A 22,346-nucleotide genomic window follows, 5' to 3' on the forward strand; every position below is an offset into this window, starting at 1 on the left:
CTCCATCTAGTCTCTAGCCCCATTCTCCCATTCCTGTGCTGGGCTCCCCTCCCCTTTCCCCTTCTCACGCTGCCCCCAAACCCCCTCTCTTCCTCTGTTCTCCCTCTCTTCTCCTATCAGTTCTCCCAATTCCTCTTTCTCTCCCCCCACTTTTCCCATCTGGAACTGATTATTCTCCCTGGGAAAGGAACTTTCAGGAAATTCCATCCTAGGGTTGGGTTAGCCGCCGGGGTGGGGGCGGGAAGGGAGAGAGGAGGGAAAAAACAAAACCCTTTTCCAGCATTAACTTTCTTCTCTTCTCCCACCCGCCTCCATTCTGAGTTTTTTTTTCTTTTCTCCGGCTACATCGTGTGTGCATCCTTTAAGGAATTCCTTTCCCAAGAGCCGCCTTTATTTTATTTTTTAGTTATTGATCATGCAATCCTCTTCCCGAATTCGTCCTGGTATATCCCTTTAAGAAAGTGGAGCAAGGAAGGGAAAGTGGGCGCGGCGTGAGACCCGCCCGTCCCTTTTAACCTCTGGCTTGCCAGAGCTGTAAAGCGGAGTCGAGTAGCTGAGCCGAGTGGCTGGAACTTTGCTCGAGAGATGGAAAGAGGTACGACGGGTCGCCCCCCTGAGAGTTTCGTGGGTCGGGACTCCTGGGTTCCTTTCTGTATAGGGCGTGAGTAGATTCGAGAGTCCCGGGGCTCTGTTAGAAAATATAGGGGGAAAGGGGCAGGGAACCCCGGATTCTATGGGAAGGTAGTGTTGCCTAGTGGGTTAGAAGCAATTGGTTTGGGAGCCAGGACTCCTGGTTTCTCTGGACTACTGGGCTGGAACCACGATGGCGGTTCCTCGTCTGATCTAGCAGCCGCCAGAGACTCAAGACTCCTGAATTTGTTGGAAAGGAAGCGTGGACTAGTGGTTGAAGCCACAATGACTGGGAGCCAGGAAAGGGAGTGTAGAGTAGTAATGAATTAGAATCTGGTCGTGGGAACGTTTCTAGAGACCAGAGGAGACCTGCGGGTAGCCTGAGTTCTGTGCTCCTTGGGTTTGGCTGGGAGAGGAAGTGTGGATTAGAATTGCCTGTGGATGACTAACTTGTGAGCAAATGGGGTGAGCCAGGGAGAAGAGGCTGTAAACAGAAGTTAATCACACACAAAAAATCCAAAGGCCGAAGATACCTGGTTAGGAAGGAATTGATGTCAGGCAGTGGGAGGCCGGCTAGCGCTGGAGAGAATTGCATTCGGAAAAGGTACCTGCACACCTTCTTTATGTGCATGTTCACACTTACAGGGGAACATGAGCAAATGTGTCAAGAAGGGTCGTCCTGAAGGATCCAGTCCCTCTTAGGAAGGCTGTTGGCCGTTTTGTATTGGGCTGAAAGGTTCATATGTGTGTTTGTGTGCACAGTTCAGGATTGTGTGGGTGAGCAGTGATGCACATGGCTGGTTCATGCATAGGACACGTGAGTTTCGCACAGTGATGTGGAGACAGTCAGTTTCCCAAACCTTGGTTTAGTTCTGCGGAAAAATCTCCTAAGTCGATCAGTAACAATTAACAGGTGCCGGTTGCAGTACAGTGGTACCTCAGGTCACATACGCTTCAGGTTACAGACTCCGCTAATCCAGAAATAGTGCTTCAGTTTAAGAACTTTGCTTTAGGATGAGAACAGAAATCGGGCTCCGGCGGTGCGTCAGCAGCAGGAAACTCCATTAGCTAAAGTGGTGCTTCAGGTTAAGAACAGTTTCAGGTTAAGAACGGACCTACGGAACGAATTAAATACTTAACCCGAGGTACCACTGTATAGATATTGGGCAAGCTTGGCAGTTCTAGAGTTTTTGGCTTTGTTCACCAAATACAAGTAAATTAAACATGCTGAATTAAGTGACTCTCTAGAGCATCAGAAAATTTCCTCAGGCACGTTACCTAATTAGGCAAACTAGCCTAATTATCCAATTCGAAATTTCCCAGAAAAATCCACATCGCTGGTTGTGACACAGTGTGCACTTGTGTGTAAAAATTCTTCAGAGTTTTGAGTTGTCTGTTATTGGACTGACAGTGCTGTGCAGAGGTGCGGATTTTCCTATATTCTTGCTGTGTGCATATGTAAAATCATTGATCTGCATTTGGCAAGGCCCATCCACTTTCCCTGGCGAAACCTGCTCAGTTGGGCACAAGCCTATGCCTTTGAGGATCACATGGCGCACTGCATGTTCAAAGCGTGTTCCAGGTCTCCAGGGCGCTTGGCGGGGGAAGGGTGCCACAGATCCTCCGCTTGTTATATAAATCTGGATTCCTGTCGCTGCTGATTGAATTGCAGTCATGTGGTTTGTTGTCCCTGCTTGCCTAGTTAATTGATTTTTGTGTTTTGTTTCTGGTTTTGCGGCTCCTATTGATTTATTTCTCTGTGTCTTTCTTTTAGTGCTGCTGGTGTTAATTCAGCTGTCTTTTTTTAAAAAATGAGGTTCGTTTACAATGTTTTGATACATGATCTGCTTTGATTCCTTATTCCTCCTTGATTCTCTGCACACACTAGACTTTGCTGTTTCCCCGGGGAAATCAGAGATCTGGCTTCTCTTCCCCTTACTAGTTCTCAACCTGTGGGTCCCCAGATGCTGTTGGACTACAACTCCCATCATCCCTGACCACTGGTCATGCGGGATGATGGGAGTTGTAGTCCAACAACATCTGGGGACCCACAGAGAAAGGCTGCGCGGCTTAGAGAGTCTTGCAGAATTGGACCAAAGTTCCATCTAGCCCAGCATCCTGTTTTCAAGGATGCCTCCGGAACCCCTTAAGCAGGTCACAAAGGCAAGAGTTGTTCCCTGTTTGTCTCCAGAGATAGCCTTCCTCTGAACGTGGAGGTTCTATTTAGCCGGCCTGGCTAATACAGCCTTTGGATTCTACTGGGAGGAGTTACACATGCTGCGCTTTAGCCTCATGAAAGTGCTCCTGTCAACATGAAATGCTTGCGTCAGAGGAAAGGCTATAGCTCTGCAACAGAGCGTCTGCTTTGCATGCAGAAGATTCCAGGTTTGTTCCCCAACATCTTCAGGCCAGGCTGGGAACATCTTGGAGAGTCCCTGCAAGTCAGTGTAAACAGTTGTGAACTAGGTGGACTAATGATCTGACTCTGTATTAGGCGCTTGTGGAAGGTGAGTGAGCTGTTCTACTCCCCCTTCTTAGCAGATGGGGAAACTGAGGTCAGGAGGAATCTAGCCTTCGAGGAAACCAGTGTGTCCTTGACCGAACAGGGAGTTGAAACCAGAGCTGAGCCGCCATCTTTTTATACCATCACCGATGTATGTCCCACTTAACAGAATAGCATGAGCAAATCAAACAGACCCCTGCCCCAAGGAGCTTGCAGTCTTGCATGGACATGCTGTTTGTTGCACCAGATCCGCCGTGCCTCACTGTGACCCCGAACACCTCCCTACTCATCCCAGGATCCAGCCAAACCCTTCCACCCCATCCTCATCGCTAGACCTTTTTCACATGTTAGCTTTTGGCAGGTTGCTGGACTTTTGGGTCTGATCCCAGACCGGCTGCTCTTTTAACTCTCATCAATTTCCTACAAGGAAGCCCTTTTGGTGTACAAAAGCAGGTGCGTAGGCAAAACGCTGTGTGCATAGGTGGCAGTTGTTGCAACTGAGCAGGGCTTTCTTCCACAGCTTGTTGGACCAGTCTCGAGGTGGCTCCTGCTTCCCAGTTCCTTATTTGACACTGCAGCCTGAATAAGAACAAGTTGCCAAACCCCTGCACCCCAGAATAAGCTTTGGTCATAACCTCCGTGAACAGGAGGTCCCCTCTCAGTTGTATTTACACCCTGTGTAGCTGCCGAACTCTGGAGCAATCTCTAGACACAGGATTTCCCCACTTCCCTTACAAGAAAGCAACTTGGATAAAGTGGTTCTTGTCCTTCAGAGACTAGAACCCATTCAGAGAGTTCAGGAATTGCACCTAAATTTCTTACACACACACACACACACACACACACACACACACACACAGAGCGTAAGAAGATTTTGCTGGATCAGGCCAATGGCCCATCTAGTCTAGCATCCTGTTCTCACACTGTCCTCACATCACTGTTCTCACATCTCACAGATGTCTGTGGTAAGGTGGTGAGCCAGGACCTGACTGGAGCAGCCCTTTCTCTCTTTGTGATTTCCAGTCAAAACCCAGTTGCCCTGAAACTCTTCGCTGTGGTTCAGGCCTATGGTCTCCCTATTCCCTTTTTTATCCCATCGTGGATAGAGATCAATCGATGAGTCACATGGCAGCGCATCATTTTGCTGACGCATCAGTGTGCGGAGGGACAGAAAGGAAGCATTTCAGATAACAGCAAATTGAACAGCTAAGACCCTGATAGCAGAAACATCCATGGGCGGAAAATGCCATTGACTTTATGAAATTGGAGCAGGAGCGGTTAGGAGACAGCGCTCTCTGCTTCTCTGATGAAGGTCCAAGTTTGCTGAAAGAGCATTCACCCCCCTTTTTGCTTATATTAAGGAACAAAAAGTCACGCACACATTTCCAGTAAACTTAAGGAGAAAATTCTTCATTTGTCTTGTTGATTACTTTTTCCAGTACTCAATAAAAACTCTCCTGTCCCAGTCCCTTGTCCTCTGCTGCTGCCAAAATCTCCCATTATTTGCTAATTGTTATCTTCAGGTCATGTTACTGGCTGCTGTCGCCTCCACCCCTTTAATTGACAATTCTTTATCATTCCCCCAATATTTTGCCTCACTCAGGCTTGTGGCTGGAAAATGCCTTAATTCGTTGTTGTTTTAATCTAGTCTCATTATTGGAACAATGTTTTCTAGCCTTGTTGGACGGAAGGGAGTTTCAGACTTCTGTGCAGCGGGGTTTTCAGAAGGCCTTGAAGATCTGCCCTTTCCAATTTGCCTTCCAGGAGTGATGTTTTCTTGGTTGGGCTGCGGCCATGTTTTCCTGGCTTTCTTATTTTCGTGAGGAGATGGGCCAAGCTATTTCTGGTTTTAAAACGTCTGCGTTAACTGTTTCTTTTTCTTCTGCTCCTTCTTGGCTTTCTGGCTGTAAAACCATCTTGGATGGGCATTGTCCAAAAAAAAATTGCCTAAAAATAGTTTCAAATGAATGACATTATTTCCAAATCAGATGTGGGATTGAGAAGTGGGGACCAGAGTACGGTACATGGGCCAGATGTGGCCTGATCCTTTATGCCATTGAGCCCCCTCTGTTGGCTCCATCCTTCAAATGTAAATACAGTGGTACCTCAGGTTGCAGATGCTTCAGGTTACAGACTCCGCTAACCCAGAAATAGTACCTCGGGTTAAAAACTTTGTTTCAGGATGAGAACAGAAATCGTGCGGCGGCAGCGGGAGGCCCCATTAGCTAAAGTGGTACCTCAGGTTACTACTGTAGTCCAATAAGGGAAACTGTGTGGTGTAGTGAGTGCTGAAGTAGGACCTGAGAGATGAGGGTTCAAACCCTCCACTGGGCCATAAAGCTCGCTGGAAGACCTTGGGTCAATCGCTGCCTCTCAGCCTAACCTCACAGAATTGCTGTTGGGATTAAATGAGTTGGGGAAGAACCTGGTATGCCATCTTGAGCTCCATGGGGGTTGGGGGGAGAAGGTGGGATATAAATATAATAAATAAGATGACCAGCAGATTTCCCAAATCCTCTGAACACTGTTTTTTGTGTTTGTTTTTAGCCATGATTTCATTCCTAAAATCTAAATGTTAGGACTGCTAGCAAGACCAACCTCTTTAGCAAATGCTCAGCCTTCTGCCTGCTGTTCTAGCTTAAAGGCAACACACACGGCCCCTTGCACTTGCAGCCTGAAGTGGACATTGTTCATTCTTCCACCTCAGGAATCTGCCACAATATTCTGGTGGGCTGAGTGTGCCCCATCCTGACATCCTGGGGCATGGTTAGGCAAACTAAGGGCCGGGGGACGGATCCAGCCCAATCGCCTTCTAAATCCGGCTCGTGGACGGTCCGGGAATCAGCGTGTTTTTACATGAGTAGAATGTGTCCTTTTATTTAAGATGCATCTCTGGGTTATTTGTTGGGCATAGGAATTCATTCATCCCCCCCAAATAATATAGTCTGTCCCCCCACAAGGTCTGAGGGACAGTGGACAGGTCCCCCGCTGAAGAGGTTTGCTTCCCCCTGTACTAGGGCATGGAGAAATACTAACTTTTTTCTTCAATCCTTATCTGAATGATGTTGCCATTAGATGAGGAGCAAAGATGTCTGGTAGAAGTGGAAGAGGAGGAGGAGAATGGCGGCCGCTGTCTCCTATGATTGCCCTCTGGTCTGTTTCCCCCATTTTTTTGTCTACTTCACTGTTAAACATAAGCTTTGAACCTGATGCTCATAAATAGAGATAATAAGTTCTTGGCTCTGAGATTTATCGGTATGTGCAACGACCTCCTTCACCCCTTGCGTCCCACATACGGACGTAGATCTGCCTCTCAAAAGGTTGTTTTTCTTAAAGCTGACTAATCTTAGCAGGCGATCGCGCCTCCCCCTTTAAACCATTCATCTCCAAACTCCTCTCCTTTCAATCAGCCGTCCTTCTCCCAATCTTCACTTTTTGCCTGTGCCCCCTTGGCTACATCCATCCATCCGCACTCTGGGAGGATTGCAGATCTCCCTCCATCTGACTGCCAGTGCATAAACTCTAAAAAGAGGATTCTTGTGGCAGAGAAGTAAGTCTGGGAGCTCCACCTGTTGATCTTCAGCCCAGTCTTCCTTGATCCCAGTTGCATAAAGGGTATTGTTGTTTAGTCGTGTTCGACTCTTCATGACCCCATGGACCAGAGCACGCCCGGCACTTCTGTCTTCCGCTGCCTCCCGCAGTTTGGTCAGACTCATGTTTGTAGCTTTGAGAACACTGTCTAACCATCTCATCCTCTGCTGTCCCCTTCTCCTTGTGCCCTCAATCTTTCCCAAGATCAGGGTCTTTTCCAGGGAGTCTTCTCTTCTCATGAGGTGGCCAAAGTATTGGAGCCTCAGCCCCAGACAAAAGGCATAAAGGGTATACCTGATGACCAAGGGAATGCGTTCTGCACAAAAACAAGTGTGCTTCTATATTGTTGCACACTACAGAAGTTGAAAATAATCCCCTGGCTTTCTTAATAATAGTAATAATAATATCCATTCTTCACCAGCACATCCCACAACGGGTTAACGGTATTTAAAATTCAGAATTAAATGCAGCTGGAAGATTATAGTCACAGCTATTGGGGGGGATGTCCTGAAAACACACATATCATGTGTCAAAGGCCAGGGTAAAGAGGTACACTTAAGATCAAGATACCAGGGTTGTCTGGCTCAAAACTTGTTTTCAATACTGATGGTCCCAGGATTCTGTGGTGATCATCAGCCACAGGTTCGTGACAAAGAGGCAGGTGCCTCTGACCACCCATAATGCCTTGCACCGTAAAGTAACTGCATTCAGAGTTTCTGACCCTCCTCCTGGCAACACCTGGAATTAAAGAGAAGGCCGCAGGGTGCAATTTTATGGTAGGTTCGCCTCCTGTGACACAGAGTCCCTGCAAGAAGAGAGCTGTATTGCAAGCCCTCCCCTTGCTGATCTACTTTTCTGCTTGCGGGGGGGGGGCTTTTACATGGGACTTAGGAACCAGTAAGATGGAGAAATTTGTCTGTCCATCACATCTCTTAACACTTTCTCTCCTCATATGTATGGTTCTTGCCTATTGTGTGTCAATGAGATGCACCTTAGGTGCCAAGGAAACTCTAATTATGCCGATATGCTTAGATTTTGTGACGAGCATGCTTTGCTTGATTTTGAAGGTAGTGGTTGAGTTTTTGCAAAAATTGCACCATCTACCATCCACGGAGTAGTTAGAAGAAATTGGGCATAAGGATACCTTTAGGAAAGGGAAAGGTGATAATGTATATAGCATAGGAAAATGGTAACCATCAGCAAAACCAATCATGAGGGCTAGAAACCTTTTTTTAAAAAAAAGAATGTTAAGGTTTTAAATTCTAATTGCACAGAATCCACAGCCTTGGGTTTATCTTTCTTATCCCTACATTAATGCCCCCCCCCAGTTATGTGGTACCCCACTCCTCCATTCTTTCCAATTGCATCACCCTTCCTGATTGTCTTTTGTGTCCCTAGCCGCTCCATTATCTTTTCTGTTTGATTTTCTGTGCATAAGTTGTTGCTTCCTTAATATGAGATAGCCCCATGCCCCAATATAGCTTAGGGCATCCTTTGCCCTCTCCATCAGTCTTCTTCCATCTCCTCGCCCCCCCCCCCATCTTGCTCCCAGTTGTCTCTCCCCTGTTCCCTTCCACCATCCTCCACTTCAATTTCCCTCTTTCCATACCTCCTTGCTGTTGTTTTTTCAACATGCCACTTTTGTTTTAAAGCCACATGCTTCCTTTCTCAAATTCCCTTCTTTGCAGCCCTCTGCTCTTTCACCAATCCTCCCCAATCCGGCGCTTAGCCTGGTTTCCAAACACGCCAACCAAGTCCGGAAGTTCAGGAATGCAGTGAACTTTATAAGGCAATGGAGAGGCTTTTTGTGTTTTTCAAATTTCCTCTCCCCTCTTCTTGGGACAATATTTTTTTTGGCTCCTGGATCCCAAGCGTCCCCCCCCCCCCCATTTGGGGCTTGTGTCTCCTCCCCCCCACCACTTCTTTCTTTTCTTTGGGGCAAGCGGTGTGTTTGGTTTTGCTTGAGCTTCTGACATCTACAATTTCATCTTTCTAATGCAGGTATAAATAAATAAAATTCCGGGCCACCACCCAAGAAGGGAGGAGTGAAAACTCGTGACGAAGAAGAAGTGGGTGAAAGAGAGAGAGAGAGAAAGAGAGGAGTGTGAGAGGCGGACAAATGAAAGGAGAGAGAGAAGAGGAAATTTTGCTGGGGATTTCTGAGAACTGCGAGCAAACTTCCCGGACCTAGCTAGACAAAAGTGGCGACAGGATCCAACTGCAAATATCCAGGGAAGGATATACGCGTTTTGTGGCTCTGCTTCACTTGGCACTGCCTCTTGGCGGAGGCAGCGGATCGGGGCGACTACAAAAGCAGGAAAAACGACCGGGACAGTCCTGTGAGTCACCCCGAGCTGTGGGGGAAAGGAAAAGGACGTTGGAGTGTTTTCTTTGCAAAGGTGAGTTTCGCTAGCGCCTGGGAGAGCTTCTGAGCAATGCTTTGTGCCAGCTGACAGCTCTCAGCCGACTGCTGCAAGTCAGAAGGCGAGAGAGCGCAGCAGGCTGTCTGGACTCCTGAGTTCCCGGAGACAGGATTGTGGGGTCAGCAGGGAGTGGCTGCCAGACAGGCCTTGTGGGCTCCCCCACAAGGCAGGGTGGGATTTAGCGGTTTCGAGCCAGCCGGCAGGGAAGTAAGATTCCTGGTTCCTCTAACAGAGGACTGGGGTTTAGGAGCCAAGGCGCAGGAAATCTGGAAGAGGTGGGGGAAAAGCTGCAGGGTTCCTGAGTTGTGTTGTGGGGCTGGGGAGTGGGCTTGAGTGAGGTGGGCAGGTGTGGGTGGTTCTCTCCTTGAAAGGTGGGGTGGGTGGGTGGAGATGGTCTTCAGCCCTTGGGTGCCTCATCCCAGGAGAGAAGGGGGCGGGGAGGGAGAAGCCACCATTTGTGTAGCAAAAGGGGTGTGTGTCTGGCAAGAGGAATGAGTGAGTGGCCATAAATCAAAGAGCGGCTGGGCTGGGAGCAGGAGAGGGTGTTGGCTGGGGCTAAAGTAAATAGGCCCCCTAGCCTGAGCTTCTTGGCATGCTCAATCAAAAATCCTGGCTTGCAGCTAAACCTCCCCTATGCCCCCTTTCTTGACCCCCCCTCCTAAAGAACCCAGGAGTCCTGGCTTTCCCCCACCCCTGTAAGCCTCCAATCAGTGAAGGGGACCTAATTTGCACCCAGCCCCTCATTATGCTGAAACCCCCATATCCCACCTCTCAGCCAGCAAACCCACGCATTCAAACACCCATGTTGGTTTCGCCGCCACCACATCAACTCAATTAAATCCTGTCCCTTTCCAAGAAGAGCTCTGGCTCCCAAGCCCTTCGATGGCACTTTGTATTCACTTGATCACTGTTCCATTCCAAGGAACCCAGGTGTCCGGGCTAAATGGCTCTGCCCCATCACATCCCCCCTCCCCCTCCCCCAATTTCCGATCATTTCCTCAACCTCGGCCACATCTGAGCCTTTCAAAGGACTTCATTTCATTTACCAAAGGAAATTCCGTCATCGTACTCAGGGGCTCGTAACCATATCTGTCATCCGCAGAGAAGGGAAACATGGACGGGAAAGGAGGGAATAGATATCTTCTCCCAAGAGGCTGGAGCATAAGCCTCTCTGGGTTCGTGCCAGGACCATGTCAGACCCCAGCCCTTCTGGATCTCAGCTGTTCCCCGTCTCCCTGTTAAGTTATTGCATGCACAATTGATGAGTTATAGTGCGTGCTCCCAAGAGTCCACTTTCGTTGGGGGGGGGGTTTATTGTGGCATTATCCCCTGGTCTCCCCTCCCCACACCCCTTGCCTGAAATCAGCCTTGTGTAGAGAAAACTTCCCGTCCACAAACTGCCTCCCGCTTCTTATTAGCTAACGTGTCCGCACAGACTATGTTGGTCAACTGGGGCATTCATGAAAAACAAACAAGTTATAACGTTTTCCTGCTAGTCGCCTTGAGGAGAGTCTGAATTTGACACAGGTGACCAGGTGAGCAGCTCTTGGCAAGCTGGATTTGTGAATGCAATCTCTTTTATTCTTGGGAGAATGCGATACTTCTCCCACCACCCCCAAAACAAACCCGACTTCCAATGTAGTTTTCCCAGTACAATTCTGGTTGTTATATGTACGCTGTTAGTGCAAGTGTTGCTTGATAGATCTCTTCTGGACTGCAGTTAATGACACAAGTGCCACATCCCTTTCCCATCCACTGGTTACCTGTACCATTTAGTGATCTTCCGTTCTTCTGTTCTTTTAAAAGCCACTTTTTGAATTTGTCTTCCTGCTCTGCATGTCCCGGGACTTAGCTGTCTTCATGTAAACTCCGGCTTAGAAGGAGGAGAGCATACATTTAACCAGGTTCATGTTGACCAGGCTGGGCTTCCCATCCTACCAACTTTTCTACCTCTCACCCCCCCAAAAAAACAACAACAACCAGTGGAGCATTGCACTGTTGTTGCTGGCTCAGGGTTGGTGTTTATCATTTATGGCCTTCGGGGTGGGAGATATGCCAGTTCAGGCAAAGAGCACTTTGGCAGAAGTTATACGACGGATGCAGCCACTTTGAAGTGGTCTGTTCACTAAAGCTGCCTTGAACTTCAACAAAATCTGAAGCTAAGCAGGGCTGGATCTAGTGGGAAAATCCACCTTGCAGCCCTGTCTAGTCTAGGCTGGGTTGTGTTCCATAAAGTCCAGTAACGGTAGTGATAAGTAAAACATACACACAGTGCATTGCTGACTTAACCTAAGCAGTGAAGCTGGGTCTCTGCCCCAAGGGCTTTACAGTATAGTCTTGACAGTGGGGAGAGGTAGCTAAGGGGAATAAGGGATGGACAGAGTCAAGAAGAGATGGCTGTGAGGGACATGCAACCAGAGCTCAACCTTAGAGCAGGGGGGGAAACCATTTCAGCTCGGGGGCTGCATTCTCTTCTATGGAGCCTTCCAAGGGCCACATGTCAGTGGTGGGCGTGGCTAGGAGAGAAAGTGGGTGGAGCCAGTTTGCCACATGACCTTCTCTTATTCTTTTTCTAGGCTGGCAAGAAGCATTATCAGAGTTCAAAGACTCTCCAGCCAGGCAAAAACACAAAAGGAGGGTGCAAAAGAGGGTCAGTGAGGGGTGTGGCTTGGGGAGAGTCTTGAGGGCCATGTAGAGAGGCCTGGAGGGCCACAATCAGCCTCTGGGTCTGAGCTGCCCTACAGACATATCTCAGTATTTTTATTTTATTCTTAATGGAATTTACTGACCTCCACAAAAACATATGTTGGTTTCCCCCCCTGCTGCTTTTGCAGCAGAAAGCTATGCCCAAAGCAGTTCAGAACACATAGGAAAATAAATGAAAGAAGCAATGCAGAACGAAAGAGAAACCATCAGCATATCTAACCACTCAGTATAAAAAAAATAATAGTTGCGCCAAATATTGGCATATGCCCCCACAGTTGAGGGATGCATTTCTGAGGCATGATGAAGAACCAGCATTTTATCTAAATGCTGGTGGAACTTAGTGAGCGGGCAAGATTCAGGACCATTAGACTTTGCCTGTTATTGTAGATTTTTAATGCACATTTCATGGGTTTTTTAAAAGTGAAATTTCCCTTGTACGGAAAGGGCTCAGTCCTTCCCCGTTCCAGGTTTTTTTGGTACCTGAAGAGTTAAGAGCTGGCTAGGAGATTGGCAGCCAGCTACCTTCCTGTGTTCTGCTGGAAGGGTGTGGTGTTGCGCGGCTGAGAGGAAGGGATGCTGGCAGCCAGGACTCCTGGGTTCTTTTCTCTCCTTGCCTCCTAATGTGTTTGGGTTTCTCTTTCTCTCCCACCTGTGCTGACTCGACTCTCCCTCCCTGCCCTTTTTTCCACTTCTGTCAGCGCTTTCTGATCTTCGGAGCTTGCCGGCTTCCTTCTAACTTGGCCTCCACCCCCTCTGTGTTGTCCTCCTTCTCCTCCCCTCCCCAGTACTTGCCCAGACTATGTCTCCTACCCCCAGCGCAGCTGCTGCGTTGTTCCCCATTAAAGCATGAATCATCCCCGGCTCTTAGATCATCACACCTGAGATCATCACATGCAATAGGCAGGCAGCACCCAGGAGACCCACCTTGTATCTCCAAAGCACCATCCATGTCAGGGCCAGCCCAAGACATTTTGACACCTGAGGCGGACCCCAAAATAGCTCCCCCCCTCCCTGCCATGGAAGAAGGGGGTTAAAGGGACACAGGTGGAGCTGTGGGTTAAACCACAGCACCTAGGACTTGCCAATCAGAAGGTTGATGGTTCGAATCCCCACAATGGGCTGAGCTCCAGTTACTCGGTTCCAGCTCCTGCCAACCCAGCAGTTTGAAGTGCAAGTAGATAAATAGGTACCGCTCCGGCGGGAAGGTAAACGGTGTTTCCGTGCACTGCTCTGGTTCGCCAGAAGCGGCTTAGTCATGCTGGCTACATGACCCAGAAGCTGTACGCCAGCTCCCTCGGTCAATAAAGCGAGATGAACGCCGCAACCCCAGAGTCGTCCACAACTGGACCTAACGGTCTGGGGTCCCTTTACCTTTACCTTACATTGAGAAGGGGGGGGCAGAGGGAGAAGGATCAGTGTCAGGGTTTGCTCCCCCAGTGAACACTGCCACTCATGGGTGAGCCAGCCCTTCTTTACAATTTTATTTGATTTTACCAATATAAAATTATAACAATCCAAATGCTTATCCATATATAGAGATTACTCTGAATCTCAAGACTTGCCCCCACCCCCTCCATGGGTCCTATTGTCAGCATTTATAACTGCATATTATTCGATAGTCTACATTTTATATCAATCCATATTATCCATAATATTTGTTACGTTACAAGTGAGATTAAAATTCTGCTAATGTTTTCCTCTGCTTGCAATGGTCTCTTAAATAGATTATAAATTTTCCCCATTCCTTTTTAAAGATTTTGTCCTCTTGGTTCCTGAGCTTTACGGTCAGCTTTGCCATTTCCTCTTAGTCCGTCAGCTTAGCTTGCCATTCCTCCCTGATAGGGACCCTTTCTTCTTTCCATCTCTGGGCTAGTAGCACATGGGTGAGCCAGCCTTGATCCATGTGTCTGGCACAGTACAGAGTACAAAAAAGGTAGGTCGTTCCTCTGAGGCACTCTGAGATTGAGGTTGGGGTAAACAGGGAGAGAATGTGTTCCTTTCAGCTACCCACTCTGGGGCTCATTCCCCAGGCTGTACTGATTTCTCCCATGCTTAAATCTGTGGTGTCCCAATGATCCCATTATCTTCAGCTGTGATGCTAACTAAACCCCACTAGGCTTTCACTTCTCGGCCTCTTGGCCGATCAAGTGTAGTAGCCAAAGATTTCCAGTCCCTGTTCTTTTCCATTTTAGCAGTCCCCACCAGGGCCGGATTTAGGTTTGATGAGGCCCTAAGCTACTGAAGGTAATGGGGCCCTTTATATGTCCACCCCGTCCTTTGTCAACAACAAATTGTCACTGTTTTTTGTGTTGAATATATGCTATATGGTAATTTATGGACCTAATAGGTATCTAAAGCCATTTGCACGTGTTGTCATGCAACCAGGCCATGCAGAATGTAGGCACCCTATATATAGAAATGAGCAAACCAGTGATATTTTAGGGAGCAGGCTAGCAGGCTTATATCTTAGGCGCCTACACAACACAAAACACTGTTGCTGTTATGTAGGTTTTATTTTATTTGTTTTCTATCTTATATTTTGGAAATGTACATCCAGGTTTCTTTTTCCTTTAAATTTTTTTGGGGGGCCCCAAGAGAGTGGGGCCCTAAGCTATACCTTGTTTAGCTTATACATAAATCCAGCACTGGTCCCCACCCTTTTTCTCCATGCTCCACACCCCCAACCTTCTCCTTCTCTTAAGGAACCCAGGAGTCCTGAGTCCCAGCTCCCATGGCAACCTAGGCGTTCCTTGTTCTAGGAACGGGTTGAACAAGTTGCTGTCCTCTGGACTGCAAGAGTGGGAGCTCAGCACCCTACAGTGGGGCAGGAACAGTTCCTGCCGTCACTCATCCCAGGCTCTGCTTCTGATAATCTCAGTCAGGAACTGGGGAAGGAGGGAAGGAGCCTCTGGTCCCTACCCTTAGTGCCAGTGAAGTGGATTGATCAAGGATGTAGACCTGGGTTTAAACCTCTACTTGGTAATACCCTCAGAATAAGTAGCAGATTCTCTGTGTAGCCTACCTTGCAGGGTTGTTGTGCAAATAAACTGGGGTAGCCCTCCATTGAGCTCCTTGGAAGGAGGGACAGAATACGAATCTGTCAGAGATGAGGCAGCCGCCAAGACAACTGCAAATTCTATATACAGTTGTACCTCGGGTTACATACGCTTCAGGTTACATACGCTTCAGGTTACAGACTCCGCTAACCCAGAAATAGTGCCTCGGGTTAAGAACTTTGCTTCAGGATGAGAACAGAAATCGTGCTCCGGCGGCACAGCGGCAGCAGCGGGAGGCCCCATTAGCTAAAGTGGTGCTTCAGGTTAAGAACAGTTTCAGGTTAAGTACGGACCTCCGGAACAAATTAAGTACTTAACCCGAGGTACCACTGTAGTTTTTAAAATGATTATGGGGGAGGGAATGAAAAGAGGGTTTCAACGTGTGTCTCCACAAAGCCCTGTACGGTAGGCTATTGTTTCCTTTTTGTGGCTGGGGACCAAGATGGGCGAGTGAGTTGCCTAAGGTCAAGTGAGGACTATGCTGGCTCCGTTGGGAAGCTTCCAGCCCTTTCTCCTTCTCACACATTTCTCTTTCTCTCCCCTCCCCCCCCAGATGCCCATCCTCAAGCAGTCCCCTGTCTCCCACTCCAAGAAGCGGCCGCGTTTGGACCGGGCCATGATCAGCGCCCCCTTGGGTGATTTCCGGCACACGATGCACATCGGCCGTGGGGGAGATGCTTTTGGCGACACGTCTTTCCTCAGCAACCACGGGGGCTCCAAGGCCAACGGGCTGCCTCCCGATGTGTCCCCTGGGGCCTTCTCCAGCCCTGGAGATGCCCGCTTTGAACTGTTGTCTCCCCCCGGGAGTGGGAACGGCATAGTTCAGAGCCCGGCGACGTCGACCCCGGATGGCAGCTTCGTGGCCCTGCAGACCCCAGAGAAGGCAGAGCGGCAGAAGCCCTCTAACGGAAGGGACTGGGACCTGCCTCAGAAGTTCCCCTTGGAGAGCCCCACATTGGAACATGCCGAATCCCTCCTCTCTTTCCAGTTGGACTTGGGGCCTTCCATCTTGGACGATGTGCTGGGAGTGATGGACAAAGACTGGGACAGCATCAGAGGGCAGGAACAGGAACCGCTGAGGGTCGAAAGCCCAAAGGGGCACCTCCATCGCGGTGGTGAAGAAGATGAGGAGGCGGCGGAGGAAGAAGAGGAGGAGGAGGACGAAGGGCAGGGCTACAGTTTTGAGGATGAACAGGATGAAGAGATTGGACTATAGAAAAGTAGAAGCGCGGTATTGGTTTTTATCGCTTTGGTTTCTCTAGCTGTCCCCCACCCCGGCACTCCTCCTGCCCTCTTTTTGATGGAATTTCTCTGCCCCTCTGATGTGAGTTGGTCTATGGGCCAAATGTTGTCTGCAGGTGACTGCTGGTTGACCCATCCCAAAGAGCCATTGATCTCAAATCTCATGGTTGCGTTCAAGAGGAAAATGGACAGGGGCAGGCAGGCTGCACCTCCAGTGTGATTCTTGCCGTCTCCCTTCTCTTGTGAGAGAAAAGCACTGTGCAACTGAGAAACACACACACACACTGACCAATTATTGTACTCTCCCTAGGCATGGGATGATACAGATATTTTGATGCACTAAAAAATGCATCTTGGTTATAAGGCGTCTCAGAATCCAAGGTTGTGCACCACTGATACCATCTCTGTCTCACCTTCCACTTCTCTGTTGTTTTAGGCAACCATCCACCAGGCTACCTTGCCAAGGACGATTCCATCTCCTGCGCTTGTACTGTTGGTTTCAGTCTCTAAACCTGAAACTGTTTTTTGAGAGTGCTGGAAGGACAGGCGGGTTGGAAATAAATTGGCATGTTTATGGAAGGATGGAGGAAAGGAGGATGCACAAATATTCTGGTGTACCTGTCCAGCTATTTAGCCAATCATTATATTGTTCTGTTACCCCACTAGCATATTTAGCAGTGTGAAGTTATCCCTGCTTATTTGCTGCCCACCATTTTCTTTTCATCTGATCCACACCTTGACCCTGGTGCTCTTCTGTCTGTCCAGATACCCATTCACTGGCTACTTCTTTCTCTGCATTCAGTACATCATTGTATCTGTATATCCAGCAGCAGCAGGACTGACAACACTGCAAGGCCTCCCTGCTATTGGGGAGAGTGAAGAGGCTGCTTCAGGCAGCAGGTGCTGAGGGACAGAAGCTGCAGGCCTTGGCTATTCCTCCTGAGCCAGCATGTGTTGCCATGTGACCTGCCCTGAGCGCCTTAATCTGGCTCGTTCCCTTGGGGTGGTGAAGGATCCCATCTCATCATCAGCACTGAAGTAGAAATAAACTGCAAGTCAAGTTGGCTTTTGCATGGGGTGGGGTGGAGCCGCCATCTTTGCTTCAGCAAAGGAAGACAGGGTAGAGCAGGGCTTCCCAAACTTGGGTTCTCCAGCTGTTGTTTTTTTTGGACTACAACTCCCATCATCCCTAGCTAGCAAGACCAGTGTTGAGGGATGATGGGAACTGTAGTCCAAAAAGAAGCTGGAGGCCCAAGTTTGGGAAACTCTGATGTAGGGGAAGGAAGACAATGGAAGCTTTTGGAGAGGAAGTTGAGGGCAATGGGTCTGCTGTTTAAGGTGAAAGAAAGCAGAGGAGCTTTCTCACCTCCCTTCTCAAAGGGCCAGTCAAGAGATTATGGGATGGATGAAGGAAAGAGGAATGACTTGGGCGTAATGTGAACTGATGGTTGAGCAAAAGTGTAAACAATTTACAGTTCTTGGAATTGTTGAGCAATTCACTTAGTCACTGATGGTTGCTGTAACAATTGCCTGCAGGCAGCTAAGCAAAAATGAGTTTCTGATTGTAAGAAGAAAGGTGTGGGTTCCCAACCCCCCATCCCACCCCATTCCTCAGTCAACCAAAGTACCAAAATGACTAACCAAGATACATGTGGGAAAGTGTGTTTACATTCTCTGTGTATATCTGTGCGCGCACACACACACACACACACACACACATGTTGTCTCATTAGTAGCTTTTTGTAAACTTATTTGCCAATGGCCAAACTGGGAAATGCACAACTGAAGAAATAGCACACTATCTTTTATTTTATTTTATTTTTTCAGTTGTTGCCGTTTAAAGCTATAATGGGGTCAGGGTGGCATCAACAGATCACCTCTCCATCAAACATGAACTGGACAGCCTTCTAAATTAGGTGCTTTTAAAGCTGGATACAATTTAGTGGGCTAGAGAGGATAATAACTGGAGGGGAATCTACTGGCTGATACTGACAGACCTTTTTTTTAAAAAAAAATTTAAAACCCCACAACAAATAAAAAGGCCAGATCCCCAACCATCCCCTAATCATCTGTCCTTTCATCCCTTTGTTAAAAATAACATTCTTATAGATGTTCTTGCCTTCCTAAACTCTCCTGCATGGATATGGTTGGCAGAAATCTGTTTTAATTCGTGTCTTGTGTCTTGTCTCCTGAGCACAATATCAGCTGGTCCGTGGTGAAAAGTTAAGCTACCCCTTCACCAAATCACCAGTTGTCTCTCTTGTTCTATCTTTCCCACGTCTATCTCTGGTGCCAACGACGACCTTTTCTTCGTAAGCTTGCTAATCCATCACCAAACTCCTGTTACAGTGAGATAAATAACGCAGCAAGACAGCTTTAAGAGCTGGGAAACGATTGCTTTTTTATTTCCCTAGGTGCTTGCGGGTGTTTGTTTCTTACTTAGGCTCTGTGTAACATTTGCCAGATTCGTTAATCACAGTTGTAAAGGTGTAACTGGATTGTACGGTGCCCTTCTATGCAGAGTTCTTAACCTGCTGGGACAAAATCAGTAGTTTGCATTGCCCCAATGGGATTTAGCCGCTTCTTAATCTTCCCACATAATGGGGACAAGGCTCCACTGTGTCAGTAAGAAAACTGGATGGTGGTGGCTTGTACGTTCTCACTGTCAACTCTGGGGCTCATAGCTCGTATCTCTGGGTGGCCCCCTCTTCGGGTGGCATTTTTTCCTACACAGATCTCTGTGCTCTTGTTAGTGAAACGGTGATTTTGAAAAAAGTAGGAATAGATGGGCTGTTCTTTAATATCGCCACCGCGAACTGCACTTGTTATGGCCTTTTCTTGCCATGCGCGGTGATAAGATTTGCTTTTTAATGTATACAGTAGACCTACAACTTATTCCGGGGATTGTGCATAAACCCAAAATCACATATAGTCAAAACGCATTGGGTGCAATAGCAGGTGGAATTGCCAAAGTTCCCCCCGCCAATGCCCCCCCCTTTTAACATCTTTCCCCACCAAGTGCGTAGAGGGTGGAGAGGGGAGCAAGTTAAATGTGCATAAGTTGCAGGTCTAGTGTACTGCATCTCCCAGCAAGGAGCTACTTTAAAAGGGGAAGGGATGATTGTGAGGCTGGGGCTCATTGCCAAATAATTGGTGTGTAACGTGGACTTTTGATGGATGGTGAGGGGGAACCTAGAGCTATCCAAGTCTCTCCATCTGGGAAAGGAGGGGAGGTTTTAATATGTTAAGGAGCTCAAAGGAATTCAGTTGAGTTTCCCAGAAACTGAGTAGAGTCGAGTCAGTCGGGAGGGAAGCTCCGATCCCCTAGAATGTCTAGACAGAGAAGTGCAATTTCTGGCCCTCCCCATGTTTGGAGTCTGGCATCATGGCCAATGGCCAGAGAAAATGGGAATTGTAGTTCAGTAACATCTGGAGGGCCGCCAGTTCCCACTCAGTCTAAAACGCTCAGTCTCTGCTGAAGTTGTTTTGGGGTGAGGAGGTAGAGGACCCACAATCAAGCCCCACCTCCTGCTTCTCTCGAAAATCTTAGCCATATAATGCCCCACAGTAGCCGCCTAAAACCAGAATCTATGAGGTCTGTCACAGAAAGCAGAGGGTAGAATCCCCACGACCCTCTACAATGAGCTCTAACTGCTTGGGCTTGCTGGATACGATCTGCAGCCGCCATTTATGGGGATTACTCAAACACATTGGTCTTCAGTGAATATGCACTGGGATCCAAAAGAGCAGTGGGTTGCTGGAGGAGGAGGCAAGTAGAAATATAGGTGGGGTGGAAAAGAAGGGGGGGGAGAGGCGGGAAGTATATCTACGCTACCATCTAATAAATTTATTCCAAAGCTTGTTTCACTTTAATAGCTTTCCCACTCCCCAATCCTGGCAACTGTAATAAAGTGTTGATTGATTGTTGTTTGGGGGGGGGGGAATAACCTCTGTAGGACTTCTCTACCCAATGCCATGTACACTACAACTCCCAGGGGCTCCCTGGGGAAAAGGAATTACTGTTAAACCACCCTATCTGCAATGTGGATTTGCTCCAGAGAGAGGAGGGGGGGTGTGCACATCCTGAAAATTGCGCAGGACAAAGCGAAAGCTGGGACCAGAGTTGGAGAAGGTTGTGGTTGTAGGAGACTGAGGAGCCTTTTAATTGGAGAGCTGGAATTCCTGTGGATTCCTTCTCTGAAGGGAGTGGGCAGTTCATTGGTTTTAAAATATATTTCCTGTTTTATGCCTTAACTTATTGCGTAACCTCAAGTTGTTGTCCTCTCTCACTGTGGACTCTCCCTCTTTTTTTAAAAAAAAGGGAAATGTGAAAAATGATTTCCTGCAGTGACCGTGTGTCTCTGATATATGTCATTCCAAGCATGCATGAACAAGGTCCAGCCACAGACTGCAAGAGAGATGAGGGCTGGACTCTGATCTCTGTTCCCTTTGGGAGGGCAAAAGCTTTCGTTGTTATCCTCATTTATTCACCCCACCCCCCCAGATCTAAGCCTGAACCCTAGGTCATAGATGTCGCTGCCTTTTCGCAATCCCTTTGATCAAGGCAGCAAGAGGGTTCTATATGTACATTTATTATTTTATAATAGCTCATTTTATGGATTCCTGTGTAAGAAAATGTCTATGTAGCATCTCTCCCTTCTCGAAATCATGTTAATTTTGATCCTACGTAGCATAATATTTGTACAGCGACCAAAGTGTTTGATATCTCTTGTAATTAAAAGCAAACTAGTTTCGGATATTTTTCTCTGTCCTTCCCTCAATCCCTCTTCACGATCTCAATTCCCTACAGCACTGATTGTTGGGTTGGTCAATGTGGGCTGAGTCCAGCACAACAAGTTGATTCACTAAATTTTAATACCTTATTATATATATATATTTAAACTCCTTCAAGATTCTCTTGCAACCAAGCGATATATAAATTTTGTTAAACAAATAAATAGCATTTCCATGGGGATTACACCAACTGCTGTTTGCTGGCGCAATCCAATGTGGGTTGCCTACCAATGGGCGTATCCAGACAATTACAACTGATCCAGTTAATTACTGTGCTTCCATTTTAGTTATCTATGCATATACGCCCAAAATTGATTAGATCTCATTGTTCAAATGAGATCTAACCCTTTCACTGAAAGAATATATGGCTCTGCCTTATGCTGACCCAGATTGGTGGTCCATCTAGTTCAGTTCTCTCTACCCTGAGTGGCATCTGTGCTCCGAGGCCTCGAGGAGAGGGGTCTTTCTCTAGCCTGTTATTACCCACCCCCCCAAAAAAACCTTTTAAACTGGTGACATCAAGGAGTGAACCTGGAACCCTATGGGGATGTAGAGCTTGAGCTCTGGCAGTGAGTTAATGTTATTGCTCCCATCTTTGCCAGCCATCTTCTTCCTTAGGTCTAGCATGGCACACAGGGTATTTTGCCCCACTTTGCCTCTTGTCTTGCCTGCATTTGCAAGGCAAGGTGATGTGGTGAGGATTGGGAAGTGAGAAGACTTTGGAGTCCTCGAATGCTTCTACAGTGATCTTCAGTTGTGCAACCTTATCTAAATCAGAGCGCTATCTGAACATGCATGGCAGGAAGGTTTGTTTTGTTTTGTTTTATTGCATTGCACTCAGGGGCAACATGCCTCTTAATTAACATTTCCTCCTGTTTCATCTTGGCACTGCCATCCTGCAGCATCTTGGAAGCGTTCTTTAGGAAGAGTTAAGCAGAACTGGTGGCAAAGAGAGTAAAAGATAAAGGGACCCCTGACCATTAGATCCAGTCGTGGCCGACTCCGGTTGTGGCGCTCATCTTGCTTTATTGGCCGGCGTACAGCTTCTGGGTCATGTGGCCAGCATGACTAAGCTGCTTCTGGCGAACCAGAGCAGCGCATGGAAACGCCGTTTACCTTCCCGCTGTGCTTTGACGTGCTTTCGAAGTGCTAGGTTGGCAGGAGCAGGGACCGAGCAACGGGAGCTCACCCTGTCACGGGGATTCGAAACGCCGACGTTCTGATCGGCAAGTCCTAGGCTCTGTGGTTTAACCCACAGCGCCACCCGCATCCCTTGGCAAAGAGAGAGAGAGAGAGCTGTAAAAAAATAATAACTTATTCAGAAAAATATAGCAAAAAAATGCCAGTTCTTCAGTTCTATCTCTTGGTCAAATGTTGGTGTGACCAAGGAAGCAAACACAA

At 47.8% G+C, this 22,346-nt stretch overlaps 1 protein-coding gene across 3 annotated transcripts; it reads left to right on the plus strand.

Annotated features, from left to right (window-relative positions):
- Positions 1 to 339: 339 nt before the first annotated feature.
- On the plus strand, positions 340 to 18,153 carry CDC42EP5 (CDC42 effector protein 5). 3 transcript variants are annotated; one of them, XM_081886095.1, is made up of 3 exons: positions 340 to 661; positions 8,726 to 9,123; positions 15,463 to 18,153. In XM_081886095.1, exon 3 carries the CDS (start codon positions 15,463 to 15,465, stop codon positions 16,123 to 16,125), a length of 663 nt encoding a protein of 220 aa, XP_081742221.1. In that variant the 5' UTR covers positions 340 to 661; positions 8,726 to 9,123; the 3' UTR covers positions 16,126 to 18,153. The 3 variants fall into 3 exon arrangements, with proteins under 3 accessions (XP_081742221.1, XP_081742220.1, XP_081742222.1); XM_081886094.1 differs by having other exon boundaries at positions 340 to 595; XM_081886096.1 differs by lacking the exon at positions 340 to 661 and adding an exon at positions 870 to 1,234.
- Positions 18,154 to 22,346: the final 4,193 nt, after the last annotated feature.

This window comes from Podarcis melisellensis (genome assembly GCF_964234715.1).
Source record: "Podarcis melisellensis genome assembly, chromosome: 13".
Lineage (NCBI taxonomy): Eukaryota > Metazoa > Chordata > Lepidosauria > Squamata > Lacertidae > Podarcis > Podarcis melisellensis.